Source organism: Oryx dammah, unplaced genomic scaffold (assembly GCF_014754425.2).
Source record: "Oryx dammah isolate SB20612 unplaced genomic scaffold, SCBI_Odam_1.1 HiC_scaffold_11050, whole genome shotgun sequence".
NCBI classification, from domain to species: domain Eukaryota; kingdom Metazoa; phylum Chordata; class Mammalia; order Artiodactyla; family Bovidae; genus Oryx; species Oryx dammah.
Genome location: NW_024080444.1, coordinates 878,594 through 899,871, shown reverse-complemented (window position 1 = coordinate 899,871; position 21,278 = coordinate 878,594). Strand labels below are relative to the sequence as shown.

The window sequence follows — 21,278 nt, the reverse complement described above, 5'->3', positions numbered from 1 at the left end:
ATAGTAGGTCCTCAGTAATTGTGTATTGAATAAATTTTTTTTCAGCTTATCTAAGGAATGATGCTTTATGATTAAAGTGACAAGTGATCAGTATGTAACTGTTTTATTTGTATTTTTAATGGCAATTGAGATAATTTAAAATAATTGAAGTAGTAATTGCTTTTATTTATGTTGTATTATTGCATACTGAATATCAAGTTGTATTTGTTAAATGAGTGCTAATTATTCATAATCGCTAAAACTTTTTTATTTTTTAAAACCAAACATACATTTTACTTGAGAATATTCAGTTCAGTTGCTCAGTCGTGTCCGACTCTTTGCGACCCCATGAATCGCAGCACGCCAGGCCTCCCTGTCCATCACCATCTCCCGGAGTTCACTCAGACTCACGTCCATTGAGTCCGTGATGCCATCCAGCCATCTCATCCTCGGTTGTCCCCTTCTCCTCCTGCCCCCAATCCCTCCCAGCATCAGAGTCTTTTCCAATGAGTCAACTCTTCGCATGAGGTGGCCAAGGTACTAGAGTTTCAGCTTTAGCATCATTCCTTCGAAAGAAATCCCAGGGCTGATCTCCTTCAGAATGGACGGGTTGGATCTCCTTGCAGTCCAAGGGACTCTCAAGAGTCTTCTCCAACACCACAGTTCAAAAGCATCAATTCTTCGGCGCTCAGCCTTCTTCACAGTCCAACTCTCACATCCATACATGACCACTGCAAAAACCATAGCCTTGACTAGACGGACCTTAGTCGGCAAAGTAGTGTCTCTGCTTTTGAATATACTATCTAGGTTGGTCATAACTTTTCTTCCAAGGAGTAAGCGTCTTTTAATTTCATGGCTGCAGTCACCATCTGCAGTGATTTTGGAGCCCCCCAAAATAAAGTCTGACACTGTTTCCACTGTTTTCCCATCTATTTCCCATGAAGTGATGGGACCGGATGCCATGATCTTCGTTTTCTGAATGTTGAGCTTTAAGCTAACTTTTTCACTCTCCTCTTTCACTTTCATCAAGAGCCTTTTTAGTTCCTCTTCACTTTCTGCCATAAGGGTGGTGTCATCTGTATCAGAAGTTATTGATATTTCTCCTGGCAATCTTGATTCCAGCTTGTGTTTCTTCCAGTCCAGCGTTTCTCATGATGTACTCTGCATATAAGTTAAATAAGCAGGGTGACAGAATACAGCCTTGACGTACTCCTTTTCCTATTTGGAACCACCAGTCTGTTGTTCCATGTCCAGTTCTAACTGTTGCTTCCTGACCTGGTAATCATTCATCCATTAAATATGTTCTTTCACATACATTTATAGTTATCACATTTCTCTTAGCAGAACATACATTTACTGTCTTTCATATGATCAAAATATTTTGAATTAGGTGTTCACATTAAAGAGATAGGAAATTATCTTATGGAAGAAAGGGAACTTTCTCAAAATAGGTAGTTATGATTGGTTCAGCTCCAATTACTATACATTCTTATTGTTTCAATTATTTGTTTAGATGATTTTACATATATATTAATTTTTTTAGCCATATGATTTCTAAATGTGTCCATTATAAAGCAAGGCAGAGAGGAATGAAACCATCTAAAAACCAAGGCCAGATATTTGCCTTATCAGGTACTCCTAATACTAATACACTGGGTGATTGGCATAAAATATCTTTATTTTTTTATTTTTATTTTTATTTTATTTTTTAAATATCTTTAAAATCTAAGTGTCCATCAATAGCTGAATGGATAAAGAAAATGTTTGTGTATACACACACACAATACATATATTTAGTGGAATATTACTCAGTCATAACAAGAGTGACATCTTGCCATTTGTGCCAACATAGATGGACCTTGGGGGCATTATAGTAAGTGAAATAAGTCAGACAGAGAAAGGCAAATACTGAATAATATCATTTATGCATGCATGCCAGGTCGCTTCATTCGTGTCTGACTCTTTGTAACCCTATGGACTGTATCCTGCCAAGCTCCTCTGTCCATGAGATTCTCTAGGCAAGAATACTGGAGTGGGTTGCCATTTGCTCCTCCAGGGGATTTTCTCAACCCAAGCATTGAACCTGAATCTCCTGAGTCTCCTGCATCGACAGGCATATTCTTTACCACTAGAGCTACCTGGGAAGCTCAATATCATTTATAGGTAGAATTTAAAAATTAAAAAAAAAAACAACCCAAGCTCGCAGAACAGAGAACCCATCTCGAAACTATTTCTGGTGTTAAGAGTCATACTACTTGATGTCCAAATGGAATTGATTACACAAGTACCAGAAGAGGTAAAAAGACAAATGGGGGATGTTAAGGTGACCCAGAGGGTAGTAACACTAGGAAGCCACTTCTGTTCCTAAGGTTGAAAAAATTAGGGCCTTGGATGGAGGGCCTATCTGGAAGTATTTGCAAACACAAGGGAGAGATGCTACTCAGGGTAGATTGAGAGAGAGACAGATACCCTGGCTTCTCGTTTCCTGTCCTCAGGTACAGCACAGTGCCTCTTATTGACTCAAACTCTTGAGAAGCCATGGTCAAGTCATCATGGCACGTGTAGTTCCTGGAATACAGAGCAGTGTGGAGAAGGATAGGGGGTGGAGTGGGTCTGAGCACAAACAGGTCAATGACTGGCATAACTGGGAGTGCCCAGATGTTAACAGCTTTATTCCTGAGGGATGGAGTGATTCTGAAATTAATGGAGTTATCTTGAATGTGTAATTAAGGTTTTATTTTTTCATTAGCTTACTATATTAAAAGATAATTGTAGATTCTTATTTTGTGAGTGTAAGTGTGCTGAAGTTATTTTTATAACATTTTTAAAATGAAAATTATTTTTGTATGCTAGAAAGAGTGTAACTCTTCCTTGTTCTACATATTAACAGCTACACAGCTACTTAATGGTAATTTCTGATGTTGCCCTTTAGAAATTCTTTTTGTCTTTTCTTCTTTCTTGGTGATTGAACCATTATTTCTAGCCTGATGTAGTAGCTCTGTGCTTTCCTTTATGATAGCATTCTCTCTCATCCGCCATCTCTTTCTCTCCCTCCAGCAATAAGTAATTTTGATTTTCTTTGAACTATCATAATATTTTTATCTCTTTTGTAAAACTAATCCCTTACGCCTTTCTGTAGCATTTCATTACTTGTGATCAAGAGCTCTCTAATGTTTGTTTTTATATTTTCACTGTACTTGAAATATAGCAAGTATTTAATATCATTTAATGAATCTTTGTTTAGATCATTGAATTTGAGAGTGGGAAGGGACTTTATAAATCATCTGGTTCAAACTCTCACAAATAGTAAATTAGATATTTGTTTATTAAAACCCCTGCAGAATGGTACTTTTATTACTTTATGGTCTATCAGTAATATCATAATCAAGAGAAATAATATAGATGATATTTATCAGTATTTATCAGAATAAATATTTATAAAATATTTAGCTTCTTGATTTCAATTATGGATTAGAAGGGAAGGAGAGAATGAATTTTTAAATGCTTACTATATGTCATACCTTTTTTACATATGACTATTTCTGATTAAAACCTGTTGATTTCTCTTTATTTTTGATAAGAAGTTCGTATCAGAATTTTTTTTCATTTTAATTTTTGTTCTCTAGTGGATTCTCTAGAATAAGAAAATGAATGTTATTTGGTAGTAAGGTTAGTGCTTCTTTTCCAGTCTTTTAGGAAGTATCAATGTATAAATTCTTGTCTTATAAATATTACAGAAACAAATTTCTGTGTTAAGTGTTTGAGTTCATGGTCTCATAATCTTGGAGACATATTTTGATATTGGTTCATGATATCAGAAATCTGCTTTTAGCTGGCAAGCTATGAGAGCCAGATTGCCAAGCTACGATCCGAGGTTGAAAAAGGAGAGGCATTGCGACAAAGTCTGGAGTATGACCTGGCTGTTGCTAGAAAGGAAGCTGGACTCGGAAGACGGGCTGCTGAAGAAAGGCTAGCTGAGGCACACAGGATACAAGAAAAACTCTGTGGTAAAACTGTTTCTGTTTCTTTCCGCGTTTAGGGTTGTAATGTTGCTGTATATCATTGCTCCCTGTTGTGTATGGATTCCATATAAGAGCAGAGGTATGACTGACTTTGGATAGACAGACTTTGCTGTTGTGTGTATGCTTTTTGGCAGTTATGTGAACATTCATTTACTTGACATTAATGTTTTTGTATATGTATAGAAAGAGGTTCAAAATTCTGTTAATCACTCTGTAGAGCACTTGTTCCATGAATAATTGTAGAATCAAATAGAGATTTAAAAAAGAATTATGGGCTTCCTGTCCCATGTAATCTGAAACAGAATCTCTGTCGTCAAGCTCAGAATCTGGGTAGTAGTTATGTGAGTGTATAAAAGATGTGCCACCCTTATAGTTATGCTTAATTGGGAGCAGATAACCAAGAATTAGCAGATACTTGGGGAAATCCTCTAAAATGGAGTAAAAGAATTAATCTGGAAGAATCAAAAACTCTGCCAGGAGCAGATTTAACAAATAGGCATTATTAATACCCTCATGGCTGAAAAAGAATATGTTCCATCCATGGTATAAGAACTGGGGGATATAAAGAAAATAAAAGCCTCTTAGAAATTAAAAATATGAAGTCAGAAATGAAAAATGGCAACAAAAGCAGTAGAAGATGAAGGTGGGAAAAATTTCCCCAAATTAGAGTAAAGACAAAGGTAGAAAGATAAAAGAGAAAAGGCAAGAAACTTTGAGGGCTAATCTGAATAGTGGAAGATCTTGAAAGAGATAAGAGAGAGAGCAGAAAGGGAGAAATGATCAATGAAATTACTTAAAAAGAAAGCACCTCAGAACTGAAAGATACAACTTGCCAGATTGAAAGGGCCCACTGAATATTTACCACAGTGGAAGAAAATAGACCCACGTGAAGTCATGCTGCTACTGCTACTGCTAAGTTGCGACAGTTGTGTCCGACTCTGTGCGACCCCATAGACGGCAGCCCACCAGGCTCCTCTGTCCCTGGGATTCTCTAGGCAAGACACGTGAAGGCATAGCATTATGAAATTCCAGAAAATAGAGACAAAGTAAAGATCCTAAAGCTTTCAGAGAGAAAAGAAAAGGAAAGGAAAGAAAAATAAGCCATTTGCAAAGGAACAGGAATCAAAATGGCCTTAAACTTACTTGCAATACAGGATGCTAAATGATACAATATTATCTTATAACTGAATGGGAGGGAGACTTTTTGTACCTTTTAAATAACTTTTGTATTTTGAACCCTTTGAATACATGATCCCTTTAAAACACAAATATAATTAGAAATAATACTACAAAAATTTTTTTTTGTTTGTTTGTTTAACAAGTATAGTTCAGTTCAGTCGCTCGGTTGTGTCCCACTCTTTGCGACTCCGTGGACTGCAGCACGCCAGGCTTCCCTGCCCATCACCGGTACTCCCATGTTATCTTTACAGCAACTTAACTAGGAGGCACTTTATTCCCACTGAGTGTTAGAGAGTCAGAGAGGTTTAATCAGGTGGTAGGTGGTGAAGACAGACCTGGAAGCCTTTCATTACTTCTTTTCTAGATGCTGAAACAGAACAGCAGCCAGACTGAGTTGGGAAGTGATAGTTATTGTTGAGTTAATACTAGGATGGGAGGTTGAGCCTAACTTTAGGGGAGCAAAGAGTTCTAGTTTTAAGGTTCACAACCTCAATTTTGTGATGGTCTTAAGTATGAGATGTGCCACAAGTATTGTTTGCTAAGTCAAAAATCAAAATTTGTAACCTATCAAGTTTTTTAAAAAAGAGTATCCAGTTTTTTTTTAACTGTCTTTTTTTTTTTAAAAAAAACATTTATGTTCTTGAATAGGAGAAAAAGCATTTGAGTTGCAGCTGGTGCAACTTGTGGTCTAGGAATGTGCTCTAGGAATATGTCATAACCAATTCATGGCAAAATCACCTCTGTCTGGAGGGGAAGAAGAGATTGAGAAATTATAAAATAGATAGGTTCTAGGACAGAAACTTTTCAATGTTGACTGGTATGAAGTGGTTAAATGTTTTGTTTTCAAATGACGTTGTAAATGAAATCAGCTCTAGTGCCTAGGTTTTTGAGCTCCTATGTTTTAATTTGTGGTTGTAAATATACCCATTATTCTTTTATATTTTTAATAGCTCAGAATGTAGAACTTCAGGGAAAGGCAAATGAGATCGAGAAAGCATTCCAGATTTCCCAGCAGAAATGGAAAGAAGAGTGCAGAAGATTTGAACATGATTTGGAAGAAAGAGACAATATAATTCAAAATTGCCATCAGGAATATGATTTACTTACAAAAGAAAAAAGCAGACTAGAGAAAACTCTACAGGTAAATATTTCATGAAGAAATTTTTCTGTATTTAATATTCATTGATATGTATTATGGGCTTCCCTTGTAACTCAGTCAGTAAAGAATCTGTCTGCAATGAAAGAGAGCCGGGTTTGATTCCTGTGTCAGGAAGATCCCCTGGAGAAGGAAATGGCAACCTACTCTAGTATTCTTGCTTGGAGAATCCCATTGACAGAGGAGCCTGGCAGGCTGCAGTCCATGGGGCTGCAAGAGTCGGTCACAACTTATATGTATTATACATTATTTGAAGTTATCTTTGGAAAGGAAAATGCCAGAAAGCAAGCAAATCTGATTTCCTCCTCACTCCTCCCAACTCCTTTCCTCTCCCTTTCTTCTTTTCTTTCTTAGGGTCATATTTTCAGGTCTGTTTTGTAATATGCTTTAGCAATGTGTGAATATATATATACTGTTTCTTTTGTGAAAAACAGTTTGAGTTCTCTGATCAAAATAAAAAAAAAACCACTTATATGGGAATATTGTAAGAAGATAAGAACTCACAACCCTTTTGGTCTAGTAGTATGAAAAGTTGGAATTTTAGAAATGTTAGAAATGTGGGCCCTAGATTTTTACCTGAATATACAATAAATATAGAAAAAATTTTATATATCTGATATAAACTTCATTAAATATGTACAGTACATTGTATATGGCATGGTAGGTGAAATATATGATGACCTCTTACTGAAATTATTGTGAGCTATTTATCCTCCCATTTTTTGTTCTTTTTTAGTTTCTAAAGTAAAAGTGTGGTTTAAAGTTGAAGTTGCCTCTCACATAAAAAATAGATTTTGAATTGTTTGTGTTTGCCATTTTTTTTCAAGTACCAATTTAAATTAAAAAAAAATGTGGTAAAAATGCTTTCCATTTACCAAGGGTGTAAATGACTTTACAGAATACTAGAAATAAATCTTCACTAAAAATAATTTTACAAATGCATTTGCCAAATGTAAAAGTTTTAGCGGAGTGGTTCCCTTCCATTGCCAGCGTGTCTTCCTTTGATTTCCTGCTTGCTAACAGTCACAGTTGTCTCTTCTATTTACTGTACTAGTCTTAGACCCTGGAACAGTGCCAGACGTATACACAGGTTCCATTAGTATTTGAATGAGGGGAGTTTAGTGACAACTGAAACTGCAAGTCCCTGGGCTGCTCTGTATAAACTGCCCCACATAAAATGTTCTAGAATTATGGGGAAAGAGGAGTAACGGTGGTAGCATTCCTTAGAGTCAGTCAGCCTGCATCTCAAATCTCTTATGGATCTTGATGTGATCTTGATCATCTGTTTCGTAGGAGAACTTTGATTTTACACGATTGGCTTTGAACTAATCTGCATGGAGACCTTTGGGAATAAAGAGGAGTCACTGTATTCTCCTAAGGGGAAAAAGCCTCAAGGCTCTCCCTGTTGGCTTTCCAGTAGTGCTGGGAGGGCAGTCTTTACTTTGAGATCCATGCTACAGTTTATAAGGACAGGGGAGGTTTTCCCTCTCTCTCATGTAAACCACAGAATCTTTCACCTTGTGTTAATGCAGATTGAGTTTTAAACGCTACAGTTTAGAAAATTGGGCTTCTCAGGAAACCTGCATTTTATACTTATAATGTTTTGAACCAAATTAGATCCTGTAAATGTAGTGCAACTAAGAAAATCTCTGAAGAAAAGCATCTTGCAAATACTGCTTATCTGTAGAACAAGAAATTAGTTAATAGTCCAGACCTAAAAATGTTTTATTTCATTTTTCAAATTTTTAATATTCATAGGTAATTAGAGCTTTCCGTATTAATCTCCTTTACATACAGATTTACATATACATTACATATAAGCCCAACAGTTTACTTTGTTTTTGTCTTTTTATCAGGATGCATTTTCTTCAGTCCCCTGAAGCTAAGTTTTTTGGAAAGATTGGTTTAAATATCTATATTTAATATCTGTATTTATATCTACCTATATCTACTGTATCTATATCTACCTGTATCTATCATTATATGGATTACATATATGAAATGTTGCTTGAATTAAATGGGTAATCATAGCTTCTTATTCAGATATTATTCTGATTGTCAAACTATAATCATTCTATTAATTCTTTTAACATAAATTATAGTGAGTTTTAACAGTCTGTGGGTACGGAAAGCCCTTTGTATGTTTAAATTGCGGATGAAGGAAGAAAGATAACTTTTATTAATCAAATAGTAAAGCAAGATTTTATTCATCTAAAGGAAGCATTGGAAAAACATCAAGAGGAGAAGAATGAGATGGAGTCTCATATCAGAGAGACAGCATTGGAAGAGCTTAGAGTACAAGCAGAACAATGGGAAGCAGAGAGAAGAGAGTTACAATTTATAGTACAGGTATTTAAAAATAATAATTCAGATCCTTCAATATGTCTTTTTAATGCTTATGATATTAAAATTTACATTAGTGAGATAATTGACTCGCCTACTCATGGAGAAAATAATTCGTAGAAGGCCATGTTTCATTTGGAGTTACATGACAATATGGGCAACTAGTTCCAAAGATACTATTAGAATTAGAGTCACGTGACTTCCATTGCATAAATTATTTGATTTTTAAAGGACATATATACACTTGGCATTTAGTTTTCCAGTTTAAAATGGGAGACTATTAGCAGTCTTTAATAACATAAAGAAATAGAATAATTAGAATTTGGATATTAAAAGATGCTTACAAATCATATAGTATAGTAATACTCTCTTTTGAACTCTTTTTAAGAAGTGCAAATTCTTAATCATGTTCTTTTAACCCTTTCCCTGCCAACACACAGTGCAATTTGAAAATCACTGATTTCATCTAATAATTTCCATTATAGATGAGCAGACTGCAGTTTGTGATTTAGTCATATCATAGACTGAGCAATTAGTGTGGGAAAAGATTATGAGTCTCCAGATTCTTACTTCTGTGTATATTGCATATCTTTAGGACATTCTATAAATTACTTTGAAGGAGAGTTAGCAGAAATTAAAACTGTTCATTCACTAATCAACTAATTTAAAATTTCAAATAAATTTCCATAATTTCTTCTATTAATTTGTGATAAGACAGTTTTTCTACACAAAAGGACATTGAAATGTAATCTTTATATGGATGTCAAAGGTATCTGTTCTTTACAGAATGAAAAATGTTCACCTAAATTAAATTTTACAGTTGCTTTTTGTGTTAGGAACAGTTTTATAAGACGAAGGTGGCCCCAAACCTGCAGAGAATAGGAGGCACCTATTTCTTTAAGAGTGAGATCTGGCAGTAACCAGTGGAAGTACTGAATTAGTTGCATATGTAAGTGTTGAGAATACCAACAGCATCACATATTTCCCAAACCTTTGTTCCTTGGGCAGTGCTTTTCTTCCCAGTCACTCCCTCTGTGAAATCTGTAAAGATAGTTACTCTTTAGACCTCTTGGTATTTTTAGAGTCTGCTTGTAATTTTATAGTTAGCCCTCTCATTCATTCAGTCCCTTGTTCCTTTATTCATTCCCTAAGTACCTGCTGAGTTCCTTCTATGGGTCCTGAGGATATAAAATTGATTAAGATGTGATTTCTTTCCTAAAAGATCTTTCAACATTGAGAGGCATGTAAAGAGAGGAGAAAATATTGTAATATAATACAGTTTTAAAGAAAATGCTATGGGGTCATAAAAGAGAAATGAATTGCCTGAGAGTTTGGGGAAATTTATCACAGAGCAGAGGGCATTTGAGCCGTTATTGATAATTGTCTTCATGGTTACCTAAAACAAACAAGTACACATAAGTAAATGAAAATGACCTCTTTATTTTTGAATACTCAGAAATTTTCACTACTACCAATCAGAAGCCCTAAATTTATAAAATATATTGCAGAGACCTGTATTCAAATGTGTAGATGATATGATTTTAATACAGTTTCCTGATCAATCTTCTAAACCTCACATGAAATGTATATGGTTAAATCAGACTTTATATTGTGAAGTATTAAGGGAATTTGGAATTCTTTGTCAATCTTTAATTATTATGCATGAGAAGAATAGGAATATATTCCTTAGGTTACTACCACCTATAAGATAGATTTTATTGTATTCCATAACTGAAATGTTCAGAACTCTGTCTCTTAATTCCTTGTCCTTTTTACCAAAAGAAAACTGCCTTTCCTTTTATAAAGCAAGCTTAGAAACCTTTTAGATTTTAAAAAAGTCTTTTTTTTTTTAACAACTTGAGGGATAGATGAAAATTCTCTCCTCTCTCTATTGGCTGTTGATGGGTTTAGGTTTCCATACTATAATTAGGTGTTAGTATCACATAGTGTTCTTTTGTGTAACTCTCCAAGGGAGTTCAGTTTTTTAAAATAAGTTTGGAAAAAACCTCAGTGAAGCCCCATCTTAAACAGACAAAGCTGGTATAATATTTCTCTCATCTGGGCTTTAGAATTCAGGCTTGTATAAAAGGAAAATCTTAATTTTATGCCAGGTCTCCTTTCTTTCCCAGTATTGAAGTAATAAATAGAGATGTACTTCTCTGGAATATTAATGGGGATTCTTAGTGGAGTTATCTCATTTTAAAAAAGCATTTTTCATTTTTTAAAAATGCATGTCCTCTTTTGATAAACATAAAAATTCCATGCTTCTCTTGGCATTCTTTGAAATTTCGAAACAAAGCAAAGCCATAGTAATTTTAGAATGACATATATATGTTGATCTTCGGAAAATATGTTATGTTTGGCTTCTATTTATTTAAATTATTTATGTGTTTGTTTCTGCACTAGCAGTGAAAACTTTGAGGATGCTTATGAGCCATGAGCTTTACTACTGTAGGCAGTGTGGACATGCAGTGGTAAATTGCCATGTTCTTTCCTTTGTCATTTTTATAGTTTACTTCAATGTATAAGTCATCAGTAGAATTAAAAGCATTTAGAAGATGAATGTATGTTTTCATATTTATTTTATTTCCAAAATTCTGTAACTAAGCCAGGGAATAAAGTGACCCTTTCCTCATTCTGGCTAAATTTGATTTATGTATCTAGTGATCAAGTGAGGTGAGAGCTTGTGATGGCAGAGGATCGTGGGAAATGTTCATTGAAAATAATACCACAGACTGAAGGAGGAAGAGGAAGAGTTGGGGGTGGTGGTAAAGGAAGATGTCAGACTAGGTGTGGGATCAGATTCGGCATCCATCAGTGGGATGTGTGCTAAGACAGCAGTTAGGGATGGGGTATACAGCATGTCAGTGATCGACCGGGTGAGCGCAGCTGTGATCCAGGGACAACTTGGAGTTTGTTGCATGGAAAGGAAGTATTTTAGAATTTTGTCTTAAATGATCTAGGGTAGCAAGGAGCTTTTCTTTGTAGTTTCCTGGGAAACTGTCCACTGGTGCCCTGTGTAAGCAAATGATGTAGAAAGTGAGTCTGGCGCTGGTACTGCCTATTATTTCCAAACATTCCTTAATAGTCAATTATATCTTATCAATAGTCAAAGTTATATCAATATAACTCAAACATATCTTATATCAATATATCAATATCTTATATCAGTGGTCAAACATATCTTAATAGTCAATTTATAGAATTAAAATATATTGTTCTCATTGTAAAAATGCCCCTAATATATGGAACTTTAAAAACAGAAAGTAGAGGTCTGCCCTGTTACTCTGCCCACTCCAGTCCTACCCCTCATCTAAGGGTATATAAACATATAATTACATAAATATGCCTCAGTAATATTCGGTGTCCATCTTTTAATTCTTGCATTATTCTTGTAGTGCTTGCGAGCTTTTCTGTTATATGGGAGTTCCTAATACGTTTAACAAATTCCTTATTGATCTACATTTTATTTCCTTCAAAATTTTTTGCTTCACTTTAAAATGATTCACCAACATCCTTGCCTGTGTCTTTGGGCTGTCATACAAGTGATTCAGCTATGTGAACGCCTAGAAGTATAATTGCTGAATCTTCAAGTTTTATAACTGTGATAGGTATTACATAGAGTTGCCAGTGAACACTGTTTTTGATTGTCGAACTGTGCTGACTTTGGGGATTTAGAGAGATAGCCATGTACTGGACTAAGGTTGTAACTATATCTGTGTTGTTTTATTTCATAGGTTAGGAAGGAGGAGTACTTTAACTCTGATATGTTCTAATTATTTTAATCCTTCAGACTTGAAACCTTATTTTGGAGTTCAAGAAATATTGTTTATATAAGTGCATATAAAGAATTATACTTTCGGGGCTATGTTTCTGGAAGATGTGGAAAGAAAGGAAGTTTATTCCTAACAGCACAGTGTGGTTTACTTTGATGTTAAATGTCAGTTCAAAAACAAACTCCATTTTAAAATATTTTAAGTTCAACACCTCCCTCTAGTGGAAAAAAAACCTCACTCACTTTCCCCTACCTTTCAGTCAGTTCAATTGCTCAGTCCTGTCCAACTCTTTGCAACCCCATGGACTGCAGCACACCAGGCTTCCCTGTCCATCACCAACTCCTGGAACCTACTCAAAATCATGTCCATCGCGTCAGTGATGCCATCCAACCATCTAATCCTCTGTTGTCCCCTTCTCCTCCCACTTTCAGTCTTTCCCAGCATCAGGGTCTTTTCCAATTAGTCAGTTCTTCACATCAGGTGGTCAGAGTATTGGAGTTTCAGCTTCAGCATCAGTCCTTCCAATGAATATTCAGGACTGATTTCCTTTAGGATTGATTAGTTTGATTTCCTTGCAGTCCAAGGGACTCTCAAGAGTCTTCTCCAACACCACAGTTCTACCCTCAATGTGATTTAATTAAATTGGGGTCACCAACTTGATGGACATGAGTTTGAGCAAGCTGTGGGAGTTGGTAATGGACAGGGAAACCTGGGGTACTGCAGTCTATGGGGTCGCGAAAAGTCAGACACGACAGAGTGACTCAACTGAACTAATGTGATTTAATTTGTTACACACACAGACACACACTCAGTCACTGTAGGGATCCAGGTATCTTTGGTTTGATTAGAAAACAAATACTGTGACAAAAAAAATTAAAAAATTTATTTGGGAGGAGGCAAGTTAATTTGGATGTATAACTGCATGAGGTATTTTATGGTTCTTTTGTAATTTTCTTGTATATTATAACGCACCCCAGACATGGATTATGTTGATTAAACCATACACCTATAACAAGTATCTGAGCATATAAAAATTAATAGGGATTAATATATAATTAATTAATACCCAATGTAGCCAATCAATGCCATTAATATTGCCAACATTTACCATCTAGATCATTTAGTGTTTGTCATATTTGCCTAAGAATTCATAACAGACACATTTTATATCACTGAAGACTGAATCATTCACTAACACCCCACCCCCACAAGATAACCATCCTTCTACATTGATGATATATGTTTTGTTTTTTTTTAATAGTATTTTGTTTATTTAAAAAGGATGCATGCAGTATCACACAGTATGAGTCTTTGTCCAACTTTTCTCCCCTCTTCTGTTTTTGAGGTTTAGCCCAGTTAATAAACTATCTCTGGTTCATTCAGTTTAACTGATCCATAGTCATTTATCATATGCATAATCATCCATTACAGGGTTGGCTGAGATTTAATTTCTTTCTAAGTTTCAGTTATTTCGTGCAATGCTTCCATAAACATCAGATATTTTTATGTGGGATGTATTTAGTGTATTTGCAATTATTAGACAAAATATATGCTAAGTTATTCTCCCAAGTGGTTGTATCAGTTTGAGAGAAGACTTTCTCTTCCCTTGAAGTCTCTTGAACCCTTGGTATTTTTCAGATTTGATTTCTTTTGCATTAGAATGTGTGTGAAATTTCTCTTGCTTAAATTTCTGTTTCCCTGACATTACTCATGTTATGTTTATTGGTCATTCATGTTTCTTCTTTTGTGAACCGCAATTTTATTTTTTCCCCTTTATCCTTTTTGTTTGTATATTCTTATTGATTTATAGGAGTTTCAAATATATTTGATAACTTGGTTACTTAAATCCCACGGCAAACATCTTTTTCCTCTTCGTGGAGACATGTAAACAATTTACATTGTGTGCAGTTTTAAATTTTAATGTAGTTGAATGTATCAGTATTTTCTTTTATTGATAGTACTTTTTTATGTCTTATATAACCTAAAGTCATAAAGAAAAAATATTTTTCTTTATAGAGAATGAAGGAAGGTTTAATTTTATTTTTTTCCAAATGGATAACCAAATGTCTGTACTAGTTATTCACCTATCTATGCTGTTACCACTTATTGATTTAAAATGTCATCTGTGTCATATATCAAATTCCTTTATAAAATCTACAGTTTGGTTCCTGGTGCTTTGTTCTGTTTCACTTACATGTTGATCTGTTTCTAAATCAATACTAAATTGTTTTATTTGCCATGGCTTTAGAGTAAATCTTGATATCAGATAGAGCAAACTCCCTTCTCCATATTCTTAATATATTTTCTGAGGGAGTAGGGAGGAGAGTTATTCTTAGCTTTTTAATCTTCCATATGAGTTTGAGAATTGACATGTTATTTATATTCCACCAAGAAACCTTGTAATTTTATTGGAATTGAATTGGATTTATAGGTCAGTTTTCCATAAATTGACATCCTTAATTTCTTCTGCTTTCCACTCTTTTTTTTTTCTTTCTGTGTTTGAAGAGATTTCTTCAATTTTCTATCACAACTTTTCTGTTAAATTCTCTTTCTGGTTTTAAATTTTTTAATTTCCGAGAGCTGTTTCTTGCTCTTTGACTATACTTCTATATAGTAGACTCTTCTTGTCTCGTGTTTGTAACACCTTATCTTTACTCTGTGGAGGAAAGTCATACTTGTTCTGAAGGCGGTTCCCCTCCCCCTTCCTCCCTAGATGGTCTTTGTTTTCTCTGAGTGTTTGATTCCGATTGTCTGAATTTCACATGAAAAGCTTTCCTCAAGTGTCTGGTGATCCTTGTCTGTGTGTTCATGTTTAAGAAAGAAGCACTAAAAAGCTGGGAGAAAGCTCTTGTTGTGTGTGGAGCCCTTCCATTTAATTGGAGAACCTTTAAAAAGCCAGAATCTGTAGCTTTTTCTCCTTGGCCTGGTTATTTCCCCACAAAGGAGCCTTCTAGTCTCTTCCTTGTCCTTACAGTACCTTAAGTGTAGGAGTCAGTGTTTTGGGAGCTGAAGAGAGAAACAGAGCTGTGAGGTTTCATCCCTCACAATTTCCTAATCTCCTCTAACTTTTAATAAAGTGTCTTATCCTGTCCTTCAGTTGGGTCTGGTTTTCATGACCTCAGAACCTTTTTGGATCAGCCCTATTGGTTTGCAAATACACTCTCTCTTTTTCCAGAATGGAGAGGGCCCTTTGGGAGGGAGTTGGCAGAGGAGATCTGAGAACAGAGCTGACTGCTGCTTATAGAGGCTTCCCACAGTGCTCTGTGCTCGCTGCCACTTCATGGCTTGGCTTCAGGGGTAATTGCTGCTTCCAGTTTCTGATTTTTTTTTTTTTTTACAGATATAAATTCAACTTGCTATTAGGCCCTGCCTTTTTTGAGTATTTAGCAAAGTTGAGAAAGCCGAAACCTATCACTTAATCACTTGTCCATTTATTTTCCATCTTCCAAATTCGCTTTTGACATCTCTTGTTGGCTGTCATCTCTTCTGTCACTCACTTTTATTCTGTCTTCATTTAATTGGGGTTTCAGGAGCAAGCAGAGACGATTGGATAGGTTTGATTCAGTCAACTTAACTGGTGATATCCTCTTTCTACTTATGACTTTTTGAGACCTTACAGTTTCACTTTTCATTTCATATTTGAGTTCTGGTTTTATGGAATGTTTTTAGTATGAAAAGCAGCCAGGGTGTTGGGTTTCATAGCTATAGTTCTTTTTTTCTTTCTAGTTTTATTGAAACATAATTGATTCTCCTCCTCCTCCTGCGTGCATCCTCAGTCCTGTCCTGCTCTTTACGACACCATGGACTGTAGCCTGCTAGGCTCTTCTGTCCATGAAATTTTCCAGGCAAGAATACTGGAGTGGGTTGCCATTTGCTACTCCGGGCGATCTTCCAGACCCAGGGATTGAACCCATGTTTCTTGTATCTCCTGAATTGGCAGGCAGATTCTTGACTACAGCACCACCTGGGAAGTTTAGTACAATATGGTATTGTTAACTATAGTCATCATGCATACATCATATCTTAATATTCAATTTATAGCATTTTTATAAATTTGTTATGGCATACAGTATTTCCATGGCATACAGTCTTTCCATAATACTGTATTGGAAACATTGTTGAATTTAAAAAAAAGCACTTCATTTGTGATGATGGACTGATACTCATTTTCTCCATTTACAAAAGAGAGACACATGGTATGGTAATGTAATTCTTTGAAAGTAAAGTCACAAAACAGTCAGAAAACTAGCTCATTATTAATTTTATATTAAATATCACTCACCTTGGGCTTCCCTGGTGGCTCAGCTGGTAAAGAATCCACCTGCAAATGTGGGAGACCTGGGTTCGATCCCTGGGTTGGAAAGATTCCCTTGGAGAAGGGATCAGCTGCCCACTCCAGTATTCTGGCCTGGAGAATTCCATGGAGTGTTTAGTCCATGAAGTTGCAAAGAGTTGGATATGACTGAGTGCCTTTCACTCACCTCACATCTATTTCAGGATAGACTGTCTACTTCAGTACAGATCTTGCACGTGATGTTCAACATGAATACTTAGTTGATGATGATGACCCCAAGGCATCTCCTACAGTTCTAGCTCTACAGTTGTTAGACTCTCACATGAAAACACATATACACAATAGATAAGTCTATTAACTGTGCGCGTGTTGATTATTGACTGCATGCATGGTGATGATGATGATTAAGTAGAAGTGAATCATTCTAATGGTCTTCATCCTTGTCCATCTTCATGTTGAGTAGGCTGAGGAGGAGAGGTTGGTGTTGCTGTCTCAGGGGTGGCAGAGGTGGGAGAGGGGGAGAACATGAAAGGGGAGGCAAGAGAGGCAGGCGTACTTGGCGTATCTTTACAGAGAGACGCTGTCATTTCTGACTGCCATTTTTGCTTTTTCATTTTTCTAGAAATGCTTCCATATGATGCCAACCTGTCTTGCATTGTTTGGCTTAGTTTCAGTGCCCATGTCGTGGAAGGTTCCGTGTTGTAAAAGTCCTTTGTTGTTCAGTCACTAATTCATCTTCAGCTCTTTGCTGCCCCACCAACTGCAGCACGCCAGGCCTCCTTGCCCCTCACAGAAGTCAAAAGCAGTCTTAAAACCAGCATCAATTTGTTTTCTGGCACTGCTGCTTCTGTGTCATCTCCCTCATCATCAGACACTGGTTTGGAAATACCATTGAGTCATCTTCTGTTAGCTCCTCTAGTGTGCTGTTTATCAGTCTTGAATTTCTCCAAGATTTATACCTTGAAACCCTTCACCCCCCCATCTTTTTTTTTTTTCATATCTATAATCTCTTTCACGATTTCCTTGATTGACTTGGTCATAAATTCTGTGAAGTCATGGGTAACATCTGGACATAGTTTTCTCTAGCAGGGATTTATTATTTCAGATTTGATGGCTTGCACATCTTTTTCTATAATGATGGCATTTTCCAATGCTTTAATCCTTCCAGACTTTTTGATGTTGTCTCTGTCAGGGCTCTCTTCCATAGCACTAACCACCCTTTCTATAGAGTACCGTGTATGTTGTTGTTCCGTCACCTAGTCGTGTCTGACTCTTTGCCACGCCATGGATTGCAGCCTGCCAGCCCTTTCTGTCCGTCACCATCTCCCAGAGTTTGCCCAAGTTCATGGCCGTTGCATTGGTCATGACATCCAACCATCTAATCGTCTGATTCCCTCTTTTCTTTCTCCCCTCAATCTGTCCAGCATCAGGGACTTTTCTAATGAGTCAGCTGTTTGCATCAGGTGATCAAAATATTGGAGCTTCAGCTTCAGCATTAGTCCTTCCAATGAGTATTCAGGGTTGATTTCTTTTAAGATTGACTGGTTTGATCTCTTTGCTGTCCAAGGGACTCTCCAGAGTCTTTTCCACCATCACAGTTCGAAGGCATCAGTTCTCGGCGTTCTGCCTTCTTTATGGTCCAGCTCTCACAACCGTATATGACCACTGGAAAGACCATAGCCTTGACTATATGGACCTTTGTCGGCAGAATGATGTCTCTGCTTTCAAACACACTGTCTAGGTTTGTCATAGCTTTCCTGCTAAGAAGCAATTGTCTTCTGATTTCATGGCTGCAGTCACCAGCCGCACCGATTTTTCCCCAAGAGGAAATCTCTCACTGCTTCCGTCTTTTCCCCTTCTATTTGCCATGACGTAATGGGGCCTGATGCCATGATTGTAGCTTTTTTAATATTTAGTTTTAAGCAGACTTTTTCACTCTCCTCCTTCACCCTCAGCAGGAGGTTCTTTAATTCCTCTTTGCTCTCTGCCATTAGAGTGGTATTATTTGCATATCTGAAGTTGATGTTTCTCCTGCCAATCTTGATTCCAGCTTGTAACTCATCCAGCCTGGCATTTCTCATGATGTGCTCAGCATATAGATTAAATAAACAGGGTGACAACAGACAGTCCTGTCATACTCCTTTCTCAGTTGTGAGCCACTCAGTTCATACAGGGTTCTAACTGTTGCTTCTTGACCCACATACAGATTTCCCAGGAAACAGGTAAGATGGTCTGGTATTCCCATCTCTTTAAGAGCTTTCACATTGTGTTATGATCCACACGGTCAAAAATTTTAGTGTAGTTGATGAAACTAGATGTTTTTCTGGAATTACTGTGCTTTCTCTATGATCCAGCAAATGTTGGCAATTTGATCTCTGGTTCCTCTGCCTTTTCTAAACCCAGCTTGAGTATCTGGAAGTTCTTGGTTCACGTTAATGCTGAAGCCTAGAATGCAAGATTTTCAGCATGACCTTACTAGCATGGGAGATGCGTGCAAATGTCTGATGGTCAGAACATTCTTTAGTACTACTCTTCTTGGGAATTGGGATGAGGATTGACCTTTTCCTGTGGCCACTGCTGGGTCTTCCAGATTTGCTGACATATTGAGTGCAATACTTTGATAGCATCATCTTTCAGGGTTTTGAATAGCTCTACTGGAATTCCATCGCATCCACTAGCTTTATTGACAGCAGTGCTTCCTAAGGTCCGCTTGACTTAACACTGCAAAATGTCTGGCTCTGGGTGACTGACCACACCATTGTGGTTATCTGGATCATTAACATCTTTTTTGTACGGTTCTTCTATGTATTTTTCCATCTCTTCTTGATCTCTTCTACTTCTTCTATACCTCTACTGTTTCTGTCTTTTATTGTACCCATCTTTGGATGGCGTGTACCCTTGCTAGTTCCAGTTTCCCTGAAGAGATCTCTAGTCTTTCCCCTTCTGTTGTTTTCCTCTATTTTTATGCACTGTTCATTGAAGAAGGCCTTCTTTTCTCCCCTTGTAATTCTCTGGAACTCTGTGTTTAGCTGGGTGTACATTTCCCTTTCTCCCTTGCTTTTTGCTTTTCTTCATTCTTCAACTATTTGTAAAGCCTCCTTGGATAACCACTTTCCTTCTTACTTCTCTTTTTCTTTGGATGGTTTGTTCGCTGCCTCCTGTACAATATTACCGACCTCTGTCCATAGTTCCTCAGGCACACTGTTTACTAGCTCTCATCCCTTGAATCTGTTCATCACCTCCACTGCATATTATAGGGGATTTGATTTAAGTCGTACCTGGCTAGCTTAGTGGTTTTCCCGCTTTCTTTAGTTTAAGCCTGAATTTTGCTATGAGAAACTGATTATCTGAGCCACAGTTAGCTCCAGGTCTTGTTTTTGTTGACTGTGTACAGCTGTTCCATCTTTGGCTACAAAGAATTTAATCAGCTTGATTTCAGTATTGACCATTTGGTGATGTCCATGTATATAGTCATCTCTTGTGTTGTTGAAAAAGGGTGTTTTCTATAAACAGTACATTCTCTTGGCAGAATTCAGTTAACCTTTGCCCTGCTTCATTTTTTACTCCAAGGCCAAACTGGCCTGTTAACTCCAGGTATCTCTTGACTTCCTGCTTTTGCATTCCAATCCTAGTGATGATTATAACATCTTTTTAAAGTGTTCTAGGAGATCTTCTGGGTCTTCATAGAACTGATCAGCTTCAGCTTCTTGGGCATTGGTAGTAGAGGTATAAGCCTGAATTGCTGTGATGTTTAATAGTTTGCCTTGGAAACGAACCAAGATCATTCTGTCATTTTTGAGGCTGCACCCAAGTACTGCATTTTGGACTCTTGTTGACCTTGAAGGCTGCTCCATTTCTTCTGTGGGAATCTTGCCTGCAGTAGTAGATATAATGGTCATCTGAATTCAATTTGCCTGTTCCTGTCCGTTTTAATTCACTGATTTCTAAGATGTTGATGTTTATTCTTATCATTTCCTGCTTGACCACTTCCAGTTTACCTTGATTTATGGACCTAACATTCTAGGTTCATATGTAATACTGTTCTTTGCAGCATCAGAGTTTACTTCCATCCCAGACATAGCCACAGCCGAGCATCATTTCCACTTTGGCCCAGCTGCTTTGTTCTTTTTGGGGCTTTAGTAGCATATTGGACACCTTCTGACCTGGAGGACTCATCTTTCCATGTCGTATCTTTTTGTCTTTTTATACAGTTCATGAGGTTCTCACGGCAAGTACACTGGGGTGGTTTGCCATTCCCTCCTCCAGTGGATCACATATTGTCACAACTTTCCACTATGACCCGTCCATCTTTGGTGGCTTTACATGGCATGGCTCATAGCTTCAGTGAGTTATGCAAGCCCCTTCGCCACAACAAGGCAGTGATTTGTGAAAGGGACTTTATGACCCCCTGATCTAGAGCCTGAATTAGAGATGTTGTGTTTTGGGCAGGTAGACCATTTCAGTGTCTTTAGTGTTAAACAATTCTTTTTCTTTGGGATGGTGTTGCTCCCTGTCTCCTGTACAATGTC

The 21,278-nt window shown here is 36.9% G+C and overlaps 1 protein-coding gene across 1 annotated transcript in view; it reads left to right on the top strand.

The window, feature by feature from the left end:
- Positions 1-21,278, top strand: part of LOC120860199 (coiled-coil domain-containing protein 171) — a 334,015-nt gene that overhangs the window by 21,813 nt on the left and 290,924 nt on the right. Inside the window, exons 4-6 of the mRNA XM_040235975.1 lie at positions 3,812-3,986; positions 6,131-6,321; positions 8,554-8,685. Of these exons, the coding sequence (XP_040091909.1) occupies positions 3,812-3,986; positions 6,131-6,321; positions 8,554-8,685 (498 nt within the window). The remainder of the gene's footprint in view (positions 1-3,811; positions 3,987-6,130; positions 6,322-8,553; positions 8,686-21,278) is intronic.